The sequence below is a fragment of the Toxotes jaculatrix genome, chromosome 19 (assembly GCF_017976425.1).
Source record: "Toxotes jaculatrix isolate fToxJac2 chromosome 19, fToxJac2.pri, whole genome shotgun sequence".
Classification (NCBI taxonomy): domain Eukaryota; kingdom Metazoa; phylum Chordata; class Actinopteri; family Toxotidae; genus Toxotes; species Toxotes jaculatrix.
Genome location: NC_054412.1, coordinates 19,033,661 through 19,057,900, shown reverse-complemented (window position 1 = coordinate 19,057,900; position 24,240 = coordinate 19,033,661). Strand labels below are relative to the sequence as shown.

At 42.2% G+C, this 24,240-nt stretch overlaps 1 protein-coding gene across 3 annotated transcripts; it reads left to right on the top strand.

The window, feature by feature from the left end:
- The first annotated feature begins 1,074 nt into the window (after positions 1-1,074).
- map3k7 (mitogen-activated protein kinase kinase kinase 7) lies at positions 1,075-21,964 on the top strand. 3 transcript variants are annotated; one of them, XR_005896451.1, is made up of 19 exons: positions 1,075-1,299; positions 1,881-2,000; positions 2,138-2,248; positions 3,046-3,111; positions 3,293-3,338; positions 5,351-5,489; positions 8,224-8,348; positions 9,186-9,314; positions 9,762-9,892; positions 10,640-10,721; positions 11,258-11,388; positions 11,471-11,618; positions 12,317-12,397; positions 15,341-15,408; positions 17,976-18,075; positions 18,564-18,625; positions 18,931-19,046; positions 20,214-20,529; positions 20,568-21,964. XR_005896451.1 is itself a non-coding variant. In XM_041064160.1 (18 exons), exons 2-18 carry the CDS (start codon positions 1,908-1,910, stop codon positions 20,392-20,394), a joined length of 1,809 nt encoding a protein of 602 aa, XP_040920094.1. In that variant the 5' UTR covers positions 1,075-1,299; positions 1,881-1,907; the 3' UTR covers positions 20,395-21,964. The 3 variants fall into 3 exon arrangements, 1 of the variants encoding a protein (XP_040920094.1); XR_005896452.1 differs by lacking the exon at positions 12,317-12,397; XM_041064160.1 differs by having other exon boundaries at positions 20,214-21,964.
- Positions 21,965-24,240: the final 2,276 nt, after the last annotated feature.

The window sequence follows — 24,240 nt, the reverse complement described above, 5'->3', positions numbered from 1 at the left end:
TGTAACCAGCCTGGTCAAAGAGGGTCTTGCTTGCGAGGCTAAATTGTTACATCAAAGGTCAGCAGAACTTCCTCTGAACTTAGAAGTCCACAGAGAAAGACTCAAAAGTGCTCTCAGTTGTATTTAACCTAAAGTCAAGTGACAAAATTCAAGTTTAGTAGTCCATCCCATGTTGTTCAGAGGCTCACGGAGACATGCTACAATTATACAATGATTGATGAGCCAGTCTAAGCTCTCAAAGAAGATCAAACAAACAAACAAACTTACCTGGCTGTTACCACAAAATGAACAGAAACTTTCAGTACAAAAACAAAATATAACAAATGGATTATGATCTAGCAGTAGTGAGAAAGTATGTAGATCTTTTAATGAAAGTCATCCATTCAAAATTTTACTTCATTAAAAGTACAGAATTTTCAGCAGAATGTACTCAAAACCCACTCATTAGGCAGTACCTTATCAGTGTAATATCATCATGTATTATAATATTGGGTACTATCATGCAAGCACCATTGAAACTGTCTGAGACAGAATTACTTTAACTACCTTATATTCTGCTGGATAGTTCAATTTATAACAAACATTACATTTGAGAACATGATCATTTGTTTTGTACTAAAATCTTAATTGGAAATGTATGAATGAAATGAGTAATTATAATTTTCAGTAAAATGTAACTGAGTAAAAAGTACACTATTTCCCTCCAAACCGTGGCGAAGTGTATAGTAAGAGCAACAAGTCCACTGTTACAGTGAATGTTTGAGTGAACATGCAAGAATCTGCAAAAAGTTCGTTCAAATTCAAAATATTGAAAGAAAAGAAAAGTACAGAAAACCTGAATAATTATTGATTTATAATTTATTCAAAAATAACATTAGGAAAAGAGTTGATTGGTTGGTTTGCTCATTGGTTCTGCTCACAAAGCTGGATCAACGAGTTAAAGTTGTGTTGACTTGTTTACAATACTGTTGACTACAATATGGTTCTATCGACGATGTAAAGAAAGAAAAAGAAAAAAAATTTTTTTAAGAGGTTGGAAGGAGAGCTCCTCTTTTAGTGTGCAGGGGACAGAATTGCAGTGCGCACACACTTCCTGATGGAGCTGCTCCTGCGAAGAATAAAAATACACTCCTAGCAAGCTAGCTAGACGAGTTATGAAAAAGTTATGTTTCGCTATCAAGTGGATAGAGAAAGAATATTTTTAGAAATGGACGTTATTCTTCGGTTTTCCGTACATGAATAGTAGAAAATATCCCCATGTCCAGAGAGCCGGCACTGGTGACAAGTCAACTGCGAAGGGTTGGATTGTTTAAGCTAATAAGTCCCGGTAGCTAGCGTTAGCAACCAGGCCAGCCAGCTAACGCAAGCTAGCTAGCTAATATAGCCTAGGCCTTAGGTATCTTGTTTTTACTTGCGACTGTGGCATGATAATATTAAACTGCGGTCGTCAGCGGTCTGCAGTGTTGCTATAGGCCTGTAACTTAGCCTCACGTATGCCAAATGCTAATTTTGATCCCTATTGACTTTCAGTGAGGTTTTCTAGGGCAGCCACAGTTAGCCCTGCCAGTTAAGCTACTCGGTTAGCCAGCTGGTTGTTTGTATCATACAGTACAGACAGAACGCTAATGCTATGCTGCTCTACCTCGGTTGACAGCTCGCAGCAGACTGTGCAACTCACCGTGCTGCTATTTTCTAAGCAGCAAATATAATTTTTATGTTATTAAGCCATGTTAGTGCGCAACGACACAATGCAGTACTATCATTGTGATAACTGATAATTGTCTTGAATCAAGTCTGCGTATCCATGTGCTGAATTTAACTGTGATTAGACGTTAACATAACACCTGTGTCGTTTTGCCTGTAATTTGCTTTCTTTACAGTGAGTTACTAGCTGACGTTAGCTAGTAATGTCTCTAACGTTGCCATCCGCCGATATGCTTGAAACACCTCCTGGATACCCATTTGAAGAAATAAACTATGAGGACATTGAAGTTGAGGAGGTAGGTTATGTTTGTTTTAGTGGTCCATGTCCCTGAATCTGACATGACTCAGTTAATGCTTTGAATGAACTTTCAGAAGATATAGGTGCAAACTTAAAACCTAGAATGAACTATTTTGTTAATCTGTTTGTTTTCAGGTGGTGGGCAGAGGAGCTTTTGGGGTTGTTTGCAAAGCCAAATGGAAAGGCAAAGATGTTGCAATCAAGACCATTGAGAGTGAATCAGAGAGGAAAGCCTTTATTGTTGAGGTATTGTAGTCATTGCCCTGAACATGATTTTTCTCACTGCTACATTATGTTTATTTGACTTACTCAGTCAAGCTCTGATCAACACATCACATCTATGTCATCAGTAGTAGTAGAGCAGAGCAGAGGTGGTGTTAGGCTGAGGGGCGATCTGGGGACTAGCCTTGAAAATTTGTTGAGAAATATATATTATAATACAAAGTGTTAAAGAAAGGCTTTTTATTATTGTTGTTATTATTCAAACACACATGTAACTGTCAAAAACCATCTACATCCACTGTGTGTATAATTGAGGTCTTAGTGGGGGTCTTGCACTGGACAGTACTATTTTTAGAGGTCTAATAATCTCATGTTTGTAAATGAGGAGGGCAAAACAATAAATTCAGATGTTTCCGGTTTTTCCATCCCGCCACTCTGAGCTGATACATGAATGGTTATTATCAGCTGCCACTGAATGAACAAACTGAGTAGCGTCATGTATTCAGGCACACCTGTGGGCCTCTGTCATCCAGCAGCACTTGCTGTAGTTTGAGATCCGGGGGAGCGCGATGGAGCAGGTGGTCTTCAGGGTGGACTCAGGACTCAAGACTACAGCTGTGGTGTGGTTGGCAGTGATTTTAGCTTATCAGTATCATTATCACCAGGCAGGAGTCTGTTGTGGTTCAGCTTTCTGAGACATGTTAACGTTCATGACCTGCTTTCTAACATAAGTGGGTGTTATATAGTTATGTACTCAAGCTGTTGAACGGCATTCTTTTAAGTGAAATTGTGCGTAACGTTTTTTTCCTGTTTGTCTTCAGCTCCGGCAGCTTTCACGTGTGAATCACCCCAACATTGTGAAGTTGTATGGTTCTTGCAATAGTCCTGTAAGTTAACTGAAACGTCATTATTTGTTATGCTCTCTTAATTGCACAGCCACACTGATGCTCCAGTTCACTAGTGTTGGTATTGTAGTTTCATATGATTGTCTTGTCTGTCTGGGTGATGATTTCTCTCTCTCTCTCTCTCTCTCTCTCTCTCTCTCTCTCTCTCTCTCTCTCTCTCCAGGTCTGCCTGGTGATGGAATATGCTGAAGGCGGGTCATTGTATAATGGTGAGTCTACATGTTGTGTGAGAGAACAGTACTGTTGTATTACCAGCGATGGCACTTGTTCCACTTTGCTAGTGGTGAAATGAACACAGCCTTGCACAGACATGAGAAGCAGCCCTGTTCAGTTGACCGTCCCACTGTTTGCATGTCCAGTCACTTGTCCAACTCCTTTATCGAGTAGCCTTGCCCAGTGACATGCTGTATAGCTTTGTTTGATCCTGCAATAAACGTCCAAATGGACCTAGTGAGGTGTAGCAAACAACAATGTGCAGTAATACTATAACGCCTACGGCTGTCCCCAAGTCGGCGCTTTTATTTCTATTAATTGAAAAGTGAGGTGCTTATTGCTTAATGTCCATGGGTTCATGCTTTTTCTTATTTCTGTTTTTCATTATGATAAACATTCAACTTTATTATGTCTTTTCTTCTTTAAACCTTATCTACAAATAGAAGAAACGTATTAACTCATATTTTCATGCCTTTGTTCATCATGTAAAATGTGAACACATTCGATTTCCACATAGAGAAAGTAAAAGCTGGCGTTGTGCTCATAGCTCAGTTATGGAATCCTATTGCTCCGCCAAGTGTCTCTCCTGCCGGGCTGCTGCCAGCGCTGTCAGCCAGATGCTAGACCTGAGAGAATCAGAGCAGCCAACAGAAATGAGCTGCGCTGTCCTGCCTCATGCGAATACTTGGTTTGCAAAGTTTACAGCCTGCCGCGCTGTTTCTCCTGCAATGATCTGTGTACTGTCAGTCAGCTATAAAAAAAATGTGCACAGAATGCAGGTCAAGTTGGGGTCTTCTTAACTTGAGCATTAACTCATTGACTTTTAGGGGACAGCCCTAATTATTTTCTTACCAAAGATAAATATGTGCCAGTGGTTCAGCTAAAATCAGCATCATAGGACTTGGAGGAGGTGAAAGTATGACTGCAAACACTGATGAAAGGTTAGTCTGTCCGAATGGACCACTAAGCCTGACCACACTTAAAACAGGATCATCCAATTTATTACTCACAGTTCTTAAAATACAGTTGGCATTTTATTGTTTCAAGTTAAAATGTAGTTGTGTTTATGGCATTTGGGTTTTCCTAGCTCTGACTATCATTACTGTCCGTAATAATAAGACTGCATTTCCAAAAATGCAAAACACGAGCAGACAGCAAATTTTTAAACAACTGCTGTGTTAGCCAAACCCTTTTTTTTAAACAGATGACCAATTACTCACACTGTTGTGCTGTAAACATTAGAAACATAATAGCATATTATTGACATTTTGGGTAATTTACCTCCAAATATAGAGGTTTTATATAATCTGGCTGAGCTGTCGCCTCATTTAAAACCTGTGTGAGTGTCTGACTTGATGTAGTGATGTTGCTATCCTTAGCAATTATTTTGGTGAGTGTGATCATTACTGATTGAAATGATGGAAAATGATCAAAAGTGAGACCCATGTTGTAACAAACTAGGATTAATCCTTCAAATGCCATTGTTTATACATTCAGTTAGAGGCTTTTTAGCTCTGAAAGAATCACTGCGGGTAATTAAGATATGTGTTTCATACTGTGAATAGGCTTTATATATGTTTTTTCTATCTATCAGTGATGGGAACAACTGTCATTCCCAGGAGATTCAGATTGATTTATTTTAGTTTTAAGTTTATTTTAACGGGCTTTCTCCTGTGCATCACTGTTTACCTGTCCTCCCCAGTTACTGAATCTGTACCAGACTTACTCCTGGGAGCTGCACTGTGATGCCATAACTTTGATGTTATTCAGTTGAATTTTGAATACTGTTTTTTGAGCAATATATTCTCAGTTTACTCTCCTGGAATAAATTAGGTACAGAAGCTATACAAATAAGGTAGTAAAACCCTGTGTGTTATGTCTTTGTGTTTGGTGTTTCAGTGTGTATGAATGTGTCATGAATCCCTACAAGGGCTTGCTTTCTGCTTGGTTCGTCTCTGAACATTTATTATCTGTGGCGGTGGTCGTGACTGTGCTCTCTTGTTCACAGTGCTGCATGGTGCTGAACCCCTCCCCTATTACACTGCTTCCCATGCCATGAGCTGGTGTTTACAGTGTTCCCAAGGCGTGGCCTATCTCCATGGCATGAAACCAAAGGCTCTCATTCACAGGGACCTCAAGCCACCCAAGTATGCTCCTCCTCACCTTACACTCTCTTGTCTCCAGGTTCACTGTGCCAACAGAGGGCCTTATTCCTTTTACTAGTTTAAATTAGTTCATGTTGTTCATCAGGCTGTCTCATGTTATGAGCCAGAAATGCACTAGTTTCTCAACACATCATCACAAATCACTTTAACTACTGTTATATCGTTAACCTGGTTGATAATAGAATGTTTAAAAGAAAAAAACCATGCAAACGCTGAAAGACAGGGTCAGGGAAAAGTAGACTATGTGAACGTGTATCATGCTTTTAATCTCTTAAGTTGCCAGATGATACAGTACACAACAAAACTGAGTACACTGCTGTGCAACATCAGAAAATGTTAAATGATTCAAACAGCGTCATCTTCCACTTTCAGATTAGATAAACCTCAGTGTAGCGAGGCTGAGTCCACCTGTGATTTCCAAATGAAGCTAATTGCATGATCAAGGTGATACAACAACCTGTGAACACCACAGCCTTGTTTTGGTCTGTGTTGTGTCTAATGCAACATGACTCCACATGATGAGGAACTGAACAAGTAGGAAACCAGACTGTGAGACGACTCAGAGGTGGAAGAGAATACAAGAACATCAGTAAGCTACTGAACATAAGTAGAACCACAGTCCCAGAAATGGCCAGGAGGTATAGGAAGAGCTATACTACCAATAACAGAGGGCGTTCTTCAAAAACGATGCCATGCACAATTCACATTCACATTTCATATTTACACAACCTTGCATTGGAAAAAAAAAAAGTAAGTGCCTCTGACTTGCCTCAAGGATTATCTGTGGAAATTAGTGTTTCAGTGACTGATGAGACAGTGCAAAAGACATTGCATGAAGTCAAACATTTTATGGATGGTGTCCAAGAAGAAAACCATTTCTTATAAAACAGAGCGTGAATATTTTAAAGAGGGAGGCAGAAAAATGAAACCGCTCCATCAAAGCAGCTGAAAAGAATCACCTGTGAAGAAAAAGCAGAACATCTCTCCACAGATTTGTGGAAGACTGATATCATCCACGCCCAGGAAGATTGAGTCTGCCATCAAAAGCAAAGGCAGACACACTTTCTCACTAATGAAGGGTTGCCATTGGTTCTTAAATATGGATCTTCCATTACAGTTTAATTAGTCATACATTTCATTCTTCAAATGAAATTGTATTCATTTTAAAGATATTGTACACAGGTGTACTCGGTTTTGTTGTAGGTGTGTAAAATAAGGTGATAAATAAGGTCAGATGTGTTCAGACCACCATTAGCAACACATGAAAAGTCGTTTCAATGAAACCACTGCAGTGACAAAGCATACACATGACGTGAACGCAGTTTATTTAGTAGATAGTTTTGTCACGGGAATGATTTTATGAATCATTGTGTTGTGCCCTGCTGTTTGTGACAACAGGCGACCATTCAGGCATAAACACTTTATACTTTACTTTTAAATGTGGGTTAATGACACGACACCTCACACAATTCAGTATGTTTGAAGAGTACTGAGACCTTGATTCTGCTGTTTACCTGGAGATAGCTGTGACAGAGAATACATTTATTTTCTCAGCAGTACTTGATGCAGCAGGCCTCCACCAACTCAACCCTATTCTTTTTTTTTTTTCTTAAACACTGCTCTTTTATCAGTCACACCCGGTAACAGCATTACTGAAGAATATCTAGATCCCAGAGGTTGTTTACTCTGCTCTGACGGAAAGAAAGCTCCTGGCAGGACTCTGTGGGAATGACCAGCTGGTGTGTTTCCTGGAGAACTGCTGTGGAGTTTCCAGGAATAAATAAGGTCACACATTGTGACAAATTGTCAACACAAATTTATTTAAGGATATACTCTTATTTAATGATTCTTCCCAGAGTTACTACCAAGCCTGTACTTGCACTTCTTTTGTCTGTGATGAGACTGCGTTAATATACTGATATATTACTCAAATTAAGGTACATAGAGCTTTTGTATTTGGAATATCGCTTAATTCAAAGATGTTACCTCAGCCTGTTAGCCCAGTGGGTTCTAATCTGTAGGTCAGTTGAATCTTTAGGTTTGAGAAGATGATTAAAGGAGTAAGTGTGTTTGTTGTTTCTACTTCAATTGTGAAATACAGGACACTTTAATATTTCTTTAAGAAGAATCTGAGATTTTTGGGGGGTCAACAGTTCTCTGTTCAAAAGGGGTGATTGACAAGTTTGTGGCCTTTTTTCATTTTTCACATTCACACACTCAGTCCAGCAGCCGTGGAGTATACGGATCCCTTCTTTGTAGAAGTCAGTGTGTTGGACCAACAGGAAGTTGTAAAATTAGGCCAAGAGCCTCTTTGGCTGATAAACCCATGAAACAGAAGTAGCGGGTGAGCGGATGACTTCACTAACCAATGTTGTCCATTTTCTCAGACAGTGCTGACTTCCAGTTTTTACTTAGCCAAAACAGAAACACCACAGAAGTTATTCACTTCAAACTTTCTGCATAATCGCTCAAAGAGTTGAAGTGCACGTGCATGTAACCAGAGCTGTATAGCTCATCTCCTTCTGCCTTAGGCCACGAACTTATCAACCCTCCTATGTCCACATTTGAATTAATCTCTGTGACAATGGGTCACAAATCATAAAGACTGGGAACTAGTGCATTGTACCTGGAATGTTAACAGTGTTTTAACAAAATAATGATCCTTCCATGCTGCAAGCTTCTTAATGGTGTTTATTTCTGACCTTCTTTTTGACAGTCTACTTCTAGTGGCAGGCGGCACCGTGTTGAAGATATGTGACTTTGGAACAGCTTGCGACATTCAGACCCACATGACCAACAACAAAGGAAGTGCAGCATGGATGGCCCCAGAGGTATTTGAAGGCAAGTATGAGCGGCATTCCAAGTATTTATTTGGACACACAGAACAGGCCGCTGGTGGACAGTGAGGAGATGCTCGCTGAATTTGACCAGAAGTGTACTGAGTCGCTGACTATACCTTTATCTGCAGGTCAGTGCTCCCAGCGTGGAAGCACTAATTCTTGATTCATCATCAACCGCCTTACTCTCCTGCTTTATTTATGGAAGTCTCCTAAGCATAGTGAGAAGATGAATGGGGCGATGCTGGTGACTTTATTTCCCCCGGGAGACGGCGGTGTAGAATTTGTGTTCTCATTCAGCCAGAAGCCTAATGTATTTCTAAATGATGAGGCATGTTCTTAACGAGGGGAGGGGGGGGAGGGGGGGGGGGGGGGGGGGGGTTGCAGGAAAGATGAATTAAGCCCTTGTCATTATCTTGTTTTTGGAGGAAAGTTACAAGGCTGCCATGCAACTAAACAGCTCACTCCTGCCCTCTCAGTGAACCCTTTACAACTAATTTGCATCAGTGTGAAGTGTTACCAGAATGCCTCAGCGCAGCAACTTTAAAGTAGGTGTGTGATGTTCACTTTAATGCCGCAGTAATAGGCCCAGTAATTAAGCAATACAGGAGCCGTTCCTCGGTAAAATCGCTCCCTTATTTTCCTCCTCCTCCCCCTCCTCCCCTCTGAAAGCCGAAGACGAGATAAAAGCCGCTGCGCTCTCCCTAGCACATCCTCCTTCTCATCTCTAATGTGCCACAGAGAATTACCTTTATCAGTCAGTCGGTGATGTCAAACGGAGCCTTTTTTTCTCTATTTGCAAAGGGCCTAAGTGTTGCTGTGGATTCCTCTGTACTTGCAGGCAGCAATTACAGCGAGAAGTGTGATGTGTTCAGCTGGGGGATCATTCTCTGGGAGGTGATCACTCGCAGGAAGCCCTTTGATGAAATTGGAGGACCAGCTTTTCGCATTATGTGGGCTGTGCACAACGGTGAGTCACTGACTGCTCTGGAGGGGAGGGGGGGAGGGGGGGGGGTCGGTGGGGTGTAGGGAGCAAAGGCCATGTCCAGCTGTCAGCCACTGTGAGTCCTTAGACATTGCCTGCCCAGCTAGGCCTTCTGAGAGTAAAGAGCCTGGCAGAAAAGAGCAGCTGAAAGACTCCGCAGTACTCCCTGCAGTTTATTCTAATACAGAGATGGATGGAGGAGAATACTAATGGGACACTAATAATACCTGGGGACAAGTTTGATATTTTTCACCACTGAATCTTCCTGCCTGAGTCATTACTGGCTCCAGCAGCAGGAGACAGGGAATTAAGCATAAATTTGAAAAATTTCTTTGCTTGTCTTGTGTGATGCCAAAAGTTATTTGTTCCTTCGACTGTGTGTGAGAAATTACTTATTTTATTCTGTTTTTTTTTTTTTTTTTTAACGTCCAGGTACAAGACCTCCTTTAATCAAAAATTTGCCCAAGCCCATCGAGAGTCTGATGACTCGCTGCTGGTCTAAAGACCCCTCTCAGCGGCCTTCCATGGAGGAGATAGTGAAGATCATGACTCATCTAATGAGGGTAATCTGTCCCCCACATACTGCTTCCATTAAACTGGGGCGAATGAATCAATAAACCTGACCAGATAGTTAAATCACAGGGAGCAGAATGAAAACAGAGCCAGTGAATGAATGTTTTAATGCTGCGTGTAGTATATAGTGATACAGGAAGCAGTAACCAGTTGTAAAGTATGGACTTCAGCAGATTCACCACAGCGTTTCGAACTCGTTTTAAAGTCACTTGAGCAGCAGGGGAGCAATGTTGAATATGAGTTACATCATCATGTAAATTCAGCCTGGCTCCACATAACTTTTTGTTACAAGATTGAGGAGAGCTGTGGTGACTGAGCGTTATTAGTAGAGACTTCTTCTTCTGCTCGTATGTCACATGTCATATCTTGTACCACACTTCTGTTTGAACTTTTTTTTCTTTTTAATGTATCTGGTAACATTCCTTCGAAGTTCGTTTACAGTCTGTGACACCACAACACCTTATCGTGGGAAATTCTTATCCCATGCATGCAGTGCTTGTGTGTCTGTTAGGCATTAGATTGCACTCCCATTATTCAGCTACGCGCTGTCAAGCTACTGCCCAGTGAGATTTATTTCAAATTTCTCATCATTAGTCACACTGACATCTCATGGACGAAAAAGAACTGAAGCTTATTAGTTAGTTATCAGTTATTGTGTTGGAATAAAACCCACTTTTTCTTTCATAAGGAATCAATTAAATCCAGCCTTACTTAACCTTCTTCTTTTTTTTTTGCAGTACTTCCCAGGATCTGATGAACCCCTGCAGTATCCATACCAGTACTCAGATGAGGGACAGAGCAACTCAGCAACTAGTACAGGTACAGGAGTCATCTTCAAACCTTTGGGATACACCAGTGCAGTATGGGTGCAGTGTTTCCCTAATATGATACACCACTGCAGAAACACACGTGAAGGCCAGCGTGACACGCAAAAGCTGTCAGTCTCAAAGACAACTGAGAGATCTCATCACAGAGATATTACTATTACACATTATTTGGATCAAACTGTGCCACCACATTGTGTGAACAATGGTGTGAGGGATGGTGATGCAGAAAGGGAAGGGACTGTGAAGATGCATGGGTTGAAAGCACAGATATTTTGAATTGTTGTAGTATGCGGTTTTACCATTCATGGGTGTTTGTTGATATAATATATTTTTTGCTCAATAAATGTCAGTATTTTGTTGGAGAGATTACATTTTTATTAGGGTCAATAAAAATGTATTTTTTCTAAATTTAAAGAGCACACACACACAAGAAAAAGAAAACGCCACAAAAATAAGAGGAAAGGCACCATGGTTTAGAAAGGATCTGTAAAACTTGTCTTCTGTCCTGTGACTTTGGGGGAATAACAGGTTCATATCTGGACTACACTGGCACCAGCACAAGCAACAAAAGTGATGCAAACATGGAGCACAGTGATTCTCAAGGGAGCAACGACACTATCAAGATTACCCCTCAGTTTGCGCCTCACTTCAAGCCAAAGGTTTGGCCATCCTTCACATTTCTCAAAAAATATATCATATTAAAACAGCCTCCTGTAGTGAAAGTTTCCTCTCTTCTTTTAGGGAGACCCATTGAGGACTCTGCCTTTGTCCAGGGGGGGCAGCGTTGAGAGTCTGCCTGCACGGACTCAGTGCCTGGCATCATCTGACAGCAAAAGAATGAGTACTGACTTGTCAGAGCTGGAGCCCAAGATGCCATTTGCACCTGCAGGTAATGCCACACATTACATATCACAACATCAAAACATGAAAAGCAGGAAGAACAGCTGGTCAAGGCCCATTGGCATGATGTTATTTTTTTTTAATTTTATATTTGATAAACAAAGTTGGAAGGAAAGGCATGCAGTGTTATTGTCCAGGCAAGTCTTGTTGGAATGAGGCCTTTTTGAATCCACAAGAAGCCGCTGCCCCAGCACCTGAGTCAGATTCTTTGTCATGTGCTTTCATCACTTTGAGGTAAAGATCGAATCCTCACACAAAACACACCCAGGCCTGTCAAACCCAGCTGTCAACCATCGCCCCCCTCCTTCAAAGGCTCTGATAGAAAGCAGCAGACTCACCAGGGCTGTCATGGTGAAATTAAACCTCAGGAGTTCCCTCATGTAGTTTTGATTTGAGTACCTGTCAGTTTGTTTTTGTTGTTAAATTTAATGAGAGTGTTCCTGTAATCCATGCATGCTGTTGTCTGTGCTGAGAACTGTAGACCAGTGGCTGCCGGCAGCCTCACGCAGCACCGTTCCACAGCGTCTGGAATGGACGGGGTGCATGCTGCCCTTGCGCATACACCGTATGCTCTTGCATGTGTGTGGCCTACATTTCCAGTCCAGCTGTGGGCCTCCAGTCTGTCTTAGTCTGCATGCTTGTTGTGTACGCAGCTGTATGTGTGTGTGTGTATGTGTTTTTTCGCAGCACGCCCACAGTATAAACGAGGCCACCGTAAAACCGCGTCATTCGGCACCATTCTGGATGTCCCCAAGATCGTCGTCACAGGTATCACTGGACCACTGGGCTATCCTGGTGACTGGGTGGAGCTGGCTTTGGCTGAGCCTGTGGGTTGCTGTGCTCCTGTGTGTCACTCCATATGAAAGCCCTCATAGTATTTTCATTCTCACTAAATTTGCTGTATGCTGCTAAAGTGGGAAATTTACCATGGGATCGAGCAGTTCCTGGAGTAACACACATCAGAGTTGCCTTTATGTCTCTCTGCCCTCTCTTGAGTTTTAAGTGGCAGAAACAGAACATGAGTTAAACGTGAAGCTTTCTCATCTGTTACCACCTATTTATACCCAAAATCTACTTCCAGCTAATTCATCTGACGCGCTTCCTATCACGCGTGTCAGTGAAAGCCAAACGGCTGAATTCAGGAAAACCAATCAGTATATTGCATCACATCAGGTGTCACACGTGAGATAAGCTTCCTAACTCATGGCCCTGTCATCTCTCTGGCTTGGCTGCAGTAGATCATGGGTAGCAGGAGTAAATCAGCGCACCACTTCTCTGCATTTGTCCTTGCCTTTCATGCATAGAGGACAGCACGAAAGCATGGCACCCCCCCCCCCCCCCTCCCCCCTTTTGCTCTCTTTACATCCATTAACTTTGAAAAAGTCATTTTGATTAATCTCTCTCAGATTGAAGGTCAGAGCTATTATTACAAGCAGAGATACGGATGAAAGGACTGGGGACAGCTCTGGATGACAGAAAAGGCTTCTATTTTGGAGCCATGTGAGACACTTTGAATGAGAGGCTAATTTAATCCAGTGACTAAAGGAGTCAGCTGGTGCATGCTGTTAAAGGTAGGGCACTTATCATTGCATGTGCACACCTGGACACCAGGCCTTTTCCCCAGCACACAAATCCATGGCGGCCATTGAGTAGGGGTGTAACGGTATTCAGAGTCCACAGTTCGATAGGTGCCTCAGGTATGGGGGTCACGGTACGGTGCATTTTTCAAGTACAGCAGGGAAATCGAAACAAACTTAAGAAATATTTTTTCTCTCTTTTTTTTTTGAAGTAAACATTAATTGGCACCCTTTGAGCTGTAATTCTTACTGTAACAAATTACAGCACTCAGACTTAAATATAAATACAATACTTAAATACAAATAAACTGTCGTATAAAAAGATAAATGGACAGTTAACACAGGATGAGAAATCAGCACATATATTCTTTATTTCACCATCTTTAAGCTTTTCACTTTCAGTTCAACAGTTATGCTCAGACGAGACTTACAGCTGATGAGGGTTTTTTTTTTGTTTTATAGCTCTGTGAATCACTGTTGATATCTTCCATTTTTTTCAGCATTTCTAATATTTGGGTAAAAATAAAATAGCATCAAGTATTCTTTATCAGGTTATGTCCATCCATAGGTGGTGAGAGCAGCTGCTGAAGCAGTGGATCATACAAATACTTTATTCATCCTAAAAGGGGCAATTTGAGGCATAAAATGCAAAGGCACTTTCTATAAAAGTGTCAAAATGCAAGAATGCTGTCCTGTCCCACTGCCAAAGCCTTCCAGGTAGGTTTTACACAGCCTAATGTGGTGCACAGAACTGAAGAAAACATCCTATGCTGAATGGTTAGGCACAATTGCCTGTATCGTTACACCCCTGCCAAGTAACAACTGAAAATTAGCGACGGCAAGTCCAGATTTGGCATCCAGTTTAATTAATAATTAGTTCAGCCGCCGAAGTTTGTTAAAGCTGCATGTATCCAGCTGTAGATATATAAATTAAGAATTAAAAGAATTAAAATTCAGTTCAGTTTAATGGCAAACAGATTTGCAGGTTGAGTTTTCCACCCAAAATATTGCAACAACAGTTACAGACAGTCAGGATCAAATATGTGCTTCGTGTTCTGTTCTTTTGTGTATGTGTAAAGCTTGTGTTTCGTGTCTTGTGTCATTGTGCTGTAGACAGCTTATAGTCCACCTAGACCAGATAAGCCCACTTATCTGTTCCAGTTCTGTGAGTAAGTATGAAACAATCAGTTCCAGGTCATGCAAAGTTGGGAAATGCACACAACATGGAAAAAAAAAAAAAAAAAAAACCTTGTGCAGTCTCAGTACACATGACTTTACACGTGATTTTGCATATTTCTGCAATGCAAAACCTGGGAGTGCTTGTGGTTTTTGTGTTTGGTCTTCAGTAGAAACATGAAACACGTTCAGCAGCAGTGATATGCTGTATGATTCAGTTAAGTTCAGTCACAGTGTCGTCAACAGTCCTACTTATGAGTCACAATCAGTGTGGTTCATGTTGAACACAGATCAGAATCTTCAGATTAACTTTGATGACAACGTAGAAATACTTTGGGGGCAGTGAACAAAAGTCAGTCAATGTTTGATCATCTTTGGCATCAATCTTTGTAGTTACATTCACTCATGTTGGTGTGTAAGATAGAAAATAAAAGCTGCAGAGGAGAGTAGGGGCCCCAGGGCCCTTACTCTCCTCTGCCTACAGAGCAGGTTATACCATCATCTGCTGATACTCTACAGGTGAGACCTCAGGGATGTTAGTTTGACCCTGGTGTTTACTTGGGCAGCAGACACATGAGTGATGAGTAGGGAGTACAGTACCTGCCAGGTCCCAGGGACCTCGTCTCAGTCCTCACCTCAGCACTTACCCATAGCCTAAACCAGCCAATCAGTGCGAACCCATCACATAAGCAGGCTCAGCTGTATCTGTGGATAGATTTGGTCCGTAGTGATTGGCGTGTATGTGTGTTGCGTGCTGTCGGTGCGGCTGGGTGCTTTCAGCTCTGTGGTCACAGGCCAGGAAGTAAATGGGTAAATCAGTGCAGCTGTCCCTGTGTGGCTCTGTGGGTCTGGATCCACTTCTACCCACAAGCAAACACCAGATTCGCTCCCCTGCCGTTACTACCCGCAGACTGTTCTCCATCTCATTCTCTCTCCTGTCTGTTCCTCCCGTCCACAGCCACATGCGAACCTCAGAGGCGTCGCTCCGTGCAGGATCTGCCAGGCATCAGCACAGAGTCCAGCCAGGTAAGACACAGACAGATACTGGAAATGAACAGCAGATGGGCTGTGCAGCACTGATTAGGTCCACTTCTTGGAAATTTGTCGTCTATTGTAGCTGAAATAGAAAACACTCAAAGCCTTTATTGTAACAATCTAAGTTCATGGTTTAAGGCACATGGAGAAAGTGCATGCAGGACATGTCCAAATCCACTTTAGCTAGTTTAACGGGGGGACAAAGGTCACAGCACCAGGTGCATGGTTTAAAAGGGTTGTACTTAGTCTCTTAGTTAATCATGGATGTGCATCATGCAGTAAACCTATCACCATGCCATCCCCCATTCCCTTTAAAAGCCAGGTGTGTGTGCACCTTGGCAGGTTGCTGTTATAATGGCAGATTTGCCAGGTTGTATGAATGTTGTGCATGTTTGTGCGCTGCTTCGCATCTCTGTAGGTAGCACTAGTGTTTGAGCTGCAGTGTGCAGTGGCTAACAGTAAACTAGCAGAGCGGGTGAGTGAGGGAGCAGAGGTGTGGACAGACAGAGGTGAGCTGAGTATAAACTGTGAATGCAGCTGTACATGTATATTATGATCCACATTTGCTCTTAGCCAATCAGAGTGTTTGCCGATCTGAGCGTGTGTGTGTGTGTGTGGCTGGGACAGAAGGCGGCTCTCAGATTCTCGAAAGATGTGACACAACACAAAAACAGCCCAACACTTTAATTTGTGACTCACACTTGTCTCCCCAGCAAATGTCTCTTACCTACACGCGTGGACATGCCTCGTGTTGCACCTTAGCTTGCTACCAAAACACCCACCAAACAAACATCCACAGGAGAAAAAAAAAACAAAAAAACATAGCTAACATAATTTTGCAGGCCAGATGGTTAACTAGCTTGTCAGCTGTGGCACATTTCACAACTTCAAAAGTTGCCTGTGAATGTCGACATCGGTCGGTTTAGATACTAAATTGCATGGTCCTTATTCTTCAGCACAATCCAGTCTGACCTTAAGTTTGTTTACGTTGTGTCTCACTTCTTCTTCCAGTTCAGCTGTCAGTCAGACAAGTACACAGGCCTGCTCAGAATGTAGCATAGTAACAACAGAGTGGTACAGACTTGTAACACCCAGGACCGGTCATTCCAAACATTTGGGGCGTTGGGGCTTGATTCAAAACATGTTTTCTGTTTTCATGTGAGATTAATGATGCACAAGTGATGAGTTTTAGACAACATTTATTTAAAATAATTCCTAAAGCAAAGTTTAACTCTGCTGGAACCCTACCAGAGGGGTTTCTTCTGCCCTTCTAATGCACTGCAAGTTTTTGTTTGCCGCTCTCGTCACTCCTTTCCTCCTGTGACGCCTTGTGGATGTTTGACTGATGTCGTCTTTTAAAAGCCTTGGAAGCCTCTTCTTTGACGAGAGAGGGAAATCCTTGGGGAGACGATGTCATAGAATGTGACGTGTTTGATATGTCGTCTCCGGGAAAATGAAGGCATCAGTGTAGGAGCAGCATGGTGCTTCGTCCCTATGCACACACACACGGCTTCAAATAAGCTCCTGGGTTTGGAGCGTTTCTCCTGCTTCCCCAAACATTTGTCTCCATTTGTTTAGTAGAAAACCCACAGTGCTGTGGAACCAAAGTTCATGTAGAGTTCACCATAAAGGCTTTGTACAAAAATACTGTCGCAGAAAAAGATAAATAATGCTGTGTTTTCTGTGGGATCAACCTCCACTCCAGATTCTCTTTGTTACTATTTTTATTCCTATAGTCAGATCTCGAGAGAGAAAGTCATATGTTTGAACTCTGGATTAACCTGAGATGTGATGGTATGTGTTGTTGTACCAGTGCATACTAGACGATTATTTTCACTGTTGGTTATTTTCTTAGTCAATTCAGAAATCCTTTGTTCTATAAAATACTAGAAGATGGTGAGAAATCTCCATCATACTTTCCCAGAGTCCAGGGCGATGTCTTCAGATTGTGTGTTTTGTCCAACTAACAACCTAAAACAACAACAACAAAAAAAATCACAAGGCTTAGAAAACCAGCAAATATTGACATAATAGAGGCTGGAAGTATTTTTATTCATAGTTAGGATTGTCATTAATTTAACTGGATATATTTACTTTATCTGAAACTTTGTATGTTCCAAATCCTGGCCTTTACTTTGCCCTTCAGCTGTTCCTCAAACATGAAGGTTACTAGTTTCATTTGTTATTTCTTAAGGCCTCTGTTTCCCTCAGATTCACCCAAATGTCAAACACATCTTTAAATAAATTTGTGTGGGTCTCACTTAGCAGCTGTTACTGTCTCTTTTTTTTTTTTTTTTTTAAATTGGCTTCACAAATAATTTAAGCTCCAGGCTCTCGAGCTAAGCGTCACTGTTTCTGTGTTCACTTACAGTTAAATACTGCAGCATTGTTTTACAACAAAAACAACACCTTAATCAGAGGTGGTCTGTTACACTGTTACTAAAAATCTTTTTTTTTTTGTTTGTTGTCATGGTCCAGCTCACATTTTCCCACTCCAACACTCAGCAGCTGTGATTGGCTTCCCAGATGTCTCACATGCTGCGTGTGTCTTCTTGCAGGGGAGCAGGAACAGCAGCCGGTCCTCCAGTCCGAGCGTGAGGATGATGCCACCCGATAAGACGAGCGGCAGAGGTTACTTCTCTCCTGAGGATCCCACAGGTGCTCGCGACTGCACTTCTGCCAAAGCAGAACTAGTGACTAACAGCATGTAAACACCACCCAAAGCATGTTTCTGTGTTTCATGTTCCAAATCTCTGTTGGGCTGCAGTTCAGCTCTGCTCCTGAATGCATCCTGTGTAGACATGAGGAGCACAGGAGCTGCTGCTGCTGCTGCTTCTCATTCACAGACACAGTGTAAAGATCTAACACCTTGTTTACACTCGTCACTTAAAGTCGACAGGGGTAGCAGTGAATGTGTTCATCCACTAAAGTCCATGTGTCAGACGTCATGGTACAGAGAATTAAGTGAAAATCAAATTGCACACCTTTAATTTCAGTGGATTGGAATGGGACACTCCTGTTAGTGACCCTTTAAACACAGCAGCTATAATTTACAGTCCTGATTCGAGGGTTTTCCCTCGAGAAGGGCCTGTGGTAAACACTGCTCCTGTGCAGTCATAAAACCTGTCTCTCTCCTCTTTTCTCAGACACCAACGGCTCAGACAATTCCATTCCCATGGCGTATCTCACCCTGGATCACCAATTACAGGTACTCCATCCAGTCAGCCTCCAGCAAACAGAGCAGTCAGTGTATGTCTTGGTGGTTTTGCAGCTGATCTCTGTCCATCGTAAATTGTTAGTATCAGCTCAGTTATGAAGGGACTCCCTTTTAAAACAGGGTGCGGTCTAAAAAAGTGGATTGTGGTTATAAACACACAATCATCAGTGAGGTGTTGGCTGTGTTATTATCTGCTCAGACTGTGTGTTTACAGCTGTTAACAATAAATTCTGCAGCGATGTAGGAGCGCACTGTTTTTATGTCCGCTAACAGCAGCGTCTGTGTTTTATTTGCAGCCCCTCGCTCCCTGTCCCAACTCCAAAGAGTCCATGGCTGTGTTTGAGCAGCACTGCAAGATGGCCCAAGAATATCTGAAAGTGCAGACCGAGATCGCCCTGCTGATCCAGAGGAAGTAAGACAAGCCGCACAAAGCAGCCACTTTTCAGTTGCTGCGGTTCCTTTTCGTGTGTAGAAAGAAAATTTCTCCTTGTGCGTGTGTGTTGGCACAAGTTCGGCAGAACAAACACTTCCCTACCAAGGTGTCGCCAAAGGAAAATATTAAAAATGAAGCAGGAAAAGACTCATATTTATAGAACATGAAGGAATGAGCCTCCCAGGATCACCATGCCTTTATCCTGAATCTGCACCCAGTGCTCAGTGTTTCTGTCCAGCACATCATGTAAAGATGAACCTTATAAGTTGTTAATGGCAATGAGGCTGTCTGAGAGCAAAGAGAGGCCCAAGCATGGTATTATTTTTATGGTGTTCCTAATAAAAATGCTCCGTGAGTTTTCCACAGAGGGGAACTTGTTAATCTAGGCAGTGACACCCCCCCCCCCCCCCACCCACCTGACATTCCTGCCTTGCGTCTTTGAAAATGTCCTGGAACTGTCCAGGAAAATACTTCTTGAAAAGAGTCAGAGTCCTGAAATCAGTCCCAGAGCCAAAAAATAAAATAAATAAAATAAAATAAAATAAAATGAAATCAAGCCTTAAAAAAGTCTGACTAACACACACAGGCCCACACTCACACACACCCACCACATACACACATGGGATGTGTTACTACCAGGTCAGCTCACTTCACACCAGACTCGATGTGAAAATGATTGCACGCTCATTTACCGTTCCCTAGAGCCAGTGTGGTCAGATAGCAGGTTCACAGCTATGCAAAGTGACGCGCTTTGTATCACTGTATGAAAGCACAGAGCGCTGGAATCCACAGGGGGGACGGATGGACGAATCCGAGGAGTGTAGACCGAGGAACGATCACAGCTTTAGCTCCCAGTTAAAATTCTGCTTGGACTGTGTCCAGTCCTCAGCTCAACCTCACTGGATGCCTCCCAGCATGGCGATGGCTGAGAAGTGTTGAAAACCAGTCCAAAAAAAAAAAGAAAATCTAAATTTCACATTGGATTTTTTTTTTTTAATATGTAGCACCACTTCACAGCCAGCTGTATATGATATAGCATGCAGTAGAGGGATGTAAGCAGAGTGTCGTGTACGTAAAGGGACTGAACACTGCAGACATAGTCTAGTGTTCAAAAGGTTGACATGTCTTCGTTTCCTGTCTCTGCAGGAAGGAGCTCATTGCTGAACTGGACCAAGATGAGAAGGACCAGCAGAACACATCCCGTCTGGTGCAGGAGCACAAAAAGCTGCTGGAGGAGAACAAGAGTCTGTCCACATACTACCAGAAGTGCAAAAAACAGCTGGAGCTGATCCGGGTCCAGCAACAGAAGAGACAGGGCACGTCGTGATGAGACACAGACATATGAGCCACTACCACCCCTCCCCCCCCCCTCCCCCCCCGGCCCCCTGCACTATAACACTACCCACTCTCATGCTCTGTGCGCACACTCACACTCACACACACACACACATACATTACACTATTCCCAGTCCGGCTTTGTAAAGAGACCTGCATTCTACTGTGTCCTCGCATGTTGCATTTCGACCCGTTCTTCTTCTGTCCAGCCGGAAGACGTCCTCTGTACATACATTTGCACATCCTCACAGTGTATTCTGTGACCGCAGACCAAACAATCACTGCACGCCGTCCTGATCAGACGCCCGGACGCCGCCTCAGCGCATCAGGACAGACCTTTTCTCCGGTGGCGGCGCGCGTCTCTGTCGAGCTGAGAGCCGCACCGTCCTCCAGAATGTGAAAACCAGGACAAGAGGCTTATCAGCAACAAGTGTGACATAAAACACACACACACACACACACACCCATTAAATCAACATATTTATCTCTAACCTCTCCCTTTTCTGATCAGTGAGCATGAGCCCCTTCCACAGGCCGCCGTGCCTGTTTAACTTCCTCAAGGTGATGTACTCCGTTCAGAGGGAGGATGGGATGTGTGCACTTCATGTCAGACGTCACAGTTAAAGGAACTGCTCGGGGTCTGCAAGCGTTGATGATCTGCTCACGCTCTTAAAAAAAAAACACAACTATTCTCCAGAGCAAACACAGAGAGCTGTGGACTCCCTTTTTATTTTGACTTCAGTATTGTTTTTTTTTTCCCTCTTTCTTTCTTTGCGTGTAGATGTTTTCGTCTTTTCTATTCAGTAGTTCACTTTGTATGATAGCTCTTGTGTCTTCTTTTTTTTTTTTTTTTTTTTTTTTTTGGATTAGGACATATTTTATCTGGTCTGGGAATGCCCTCTCATTCCCTATACAGTATCTAGTTTGTTTTTAGTTCACATGTTGCCTTAGAAGTTGCCTGCATTTTAAGTGCTTGTTTTATGTAACATTTAGCGGGGGATAAAATCTGCAAAAAAAAAGAAAAAAAAAAAAGGATATTTTTATTGTAATGGACATTGAATGAAATTCTTTCCGGCAGGAGGAGGGGCGGGGGGCGGGGCTGAGAGGAATGAATGTCTGTAAGCTGATAATGTAAATGTTTCCCACCAGCTTCACATCCGAAACAACGGAGTGTAACTCAAAAATAAGGATTCAGTGTCATATATATATATATATATATATATATTTTTTTTTTTTTTTCTTGGTCTCTTATCCCTCAAATATTTTTGCACAATCACCTTTTCTTTTTTTTTTTTTTTTTGTTTTCTCCATCCGGTCATGTACAAATTTTATTTCTCATTTAGACAATTGTGTTTTTAAAAGTTCGAGACTTAGCAAGTCTTACTTTTAAAACTTACTGACCAGGAGGGAACTGTCAGCGTTTCCCCTCAGGAGTTTTGCCTCATTTACCACACACACACACACACAACACTGTTTCTAAGTGTTGCCTAAATTATTGGGAAATGAGGTACAGTATATGACATTGAGTAAGGCTTTATGAAATAAACTGAATGGTGAAAAGATGCAGGTTTTCATGCGTGAATGTGAATGTTCGTCTCTGATGCATGGACAGGAAACTCACTTTAATTATTATACTTTAATTAACCAGATGACTTGATGAAACTTCTACACTCAGCAACCCGTCATGACAAAGTAGAAACATGTTTGTAGAAATCTTTCCAAATTGATTAAAAATCAAAAACTGAAATCTCATTTACAAAAATATTCAGACCCTTAACTCAGGACTTTGTAGAAGCCCCCATTTGGCAGAAAGTCCAGCTTGGAGTCCACTTGTGTAAGTCTCTATGAGCTTTGCACACCTGGATTTGGGCAGTTTATCCTGTTCTTCCTGGCAGATCCTGAGCTGCCATCTTCAGGTCTCTGCACAGATGTTCTATGGAGTTTAAGTCTGATTTTTGGCTGAACCTCTCAAGGACAGACAGAGTCTTGGCCCGAGGCCACTCCAGAGTTATCTTGGCTGTTTGCTTCAGGTCACTGTTGTGCTGAAAGGTCTCAGGACCTTTCTCTGTATTTGGCTGCATTTCGTGTCTCTCTGTTCCTGCTGCTGAGAAGCCAAACCGTAGCACGATGCTGCCACCGCTGTGTCTTCACCATAGGGATGGTATCAGCCAAACTCAGTGTTCACCAGACATAGTGTTTGGAGTTCTGTCCAAGTGGCTCAGCTATTGGATAAATTCAAATTTTGGCCTGCTGATGGCGCTAGATGAAGAGTTTCAAAGTTTCAAGCTGAGGGGAACACGAACGTGTGAACACACATTCCAGAAAAGTCAGCATCACAGTGACTCGAGATGAAGCTTTTTTTTTTTTTTTTTTTTTTTTTTCCCCAAAGCTGATGAAATTAATGTTCACACAGGGCTCCGGTGGTAAATGGGCTTGTCATTAATGTTTTAGGTTTTAAATAATGTGATACTCGCTGACAGTCTGGAAATACATTCCAGACTCCACCGTGAATTTGATGGATTTATCTACAAGTTTTGGGGTCACGGTTCCAGTCCATTTCAGATGGACTGTTGGACTTTTTGGCCATATTATGGACATCCATACAACATGGCCAAATAGTCCGGGGGCCTTCAAATGGAAGAGTCAAGCATTTAGTAATTTATGAAGCAAAACTGCCAGACATTCAAACAGGATTTTCACTGCTTGCATCTTGTTCACATTTAATGAATTTGAGGTTTAGAGTTTTGGTTGGACTAAGCAAGACATTTGAAGATGTTGATGTGGGCTCAATGGTGATGGACACTTTTTTTTTTTTTTTTTTTTTTTAATTTTGAGTGTGTCCACATACTTTTGGACATATACCATTTTATGTTTGATTACTGCTTTTTAATAATAATCTGTATTTTTTTTTCTTTTCATGTTAAAAAAAAAAACATGTTTTCCGTTTGCTTTTAAAACTGTTGGAGGTTAAAGATGTTGTCAGTCCTTACAGGGTTATGTCATCACCATGACACACTGTCTGCCCTCTGCCTCTCAGAAAACACACAGCTTTACTCAGTAAGCCTGTAATACAACACGACACAAACACCACAGTGCGTGCGTCCCCCTCGGCCAGCAGGTGGCGCTAAACATCTATTAGTCTCTTGTCAGGGCCGCAGAGCTGTGAGCTTGTTTTTCCACAGACAAAGAACCACACATATGTTCAGTGTATCAATGGCCACTAACAAAGTGAATCCTTATTATGTCATTCTACAAAGCCCAGGCCCGGGACACTTTATGGACTGTGTGAGCAGCCGCTCTTTTGAATTGAAGTGATTTATCTCATACAGAAATAGATTCAGTTACATAAGCTGCGTCTGGCCTCTAACAGTGAGGACCCTGGATCTGACCCTCTTGTCTGCTCACACTCAGAGAAGTTACAAAGCTTTAAAGGCTTTACATCTCACGTCCTGAATCATCTCAACATTCTGCTGACAAAGGCTTCTGGGTCATTTTTTTTTTTTAATTTAATTTAATCTTATGGGTTTTTTTTTTTTTTTATGTCTGTATTTGAAGTTGCAGCTAAATGGGGAACAATGAGTCATTTCATTGTGGAGAGATGATGTAATCTTCTTTCTCCAGCCAGGTATTGTGTGTGTGCTTCTGCTTGCCCTCGTTGAACTGGTGGAAATAAGGAAGACGAGTGTTGTTGCCAGCTTTGTCCAGGGCTCTTTTGTTCTCCGAAGGGCACCAAGTGTTAGGCCCTGCTGAACGCTGGTAGGAAAGCTGGGGCCATGGTCTGTTTCTGTGTGTGTGTGAGACCAAGGAAGGAAGGCTACCATCTGGCTTGTGTGCGGCG

Bases quoted from the DNA above. Each gene is read 5' to 3' on its own strand.
- map3k7 (XM_041064160.1), top strand. From the start codon at position 1,908: ATGTCTCTAACGTTGCCATCCGCCGATATGCTTGAAACACCTCCTGGA. The intron at 2,249-3,045 runs GTATTGTAGTCA...GTTTGTCTTCAG, and splicing joins GGAAAGCCTTTATTGTTGAG to CTCCGGCAGCTTTCACGTGT. The intron at 12,398-15,340 runs GTATCACTGGAC...TCCCGTCCACAG, and splicing joins CCCCAAGATCGTCGTCACAG to CCACATGCGAACCTCAGAGG.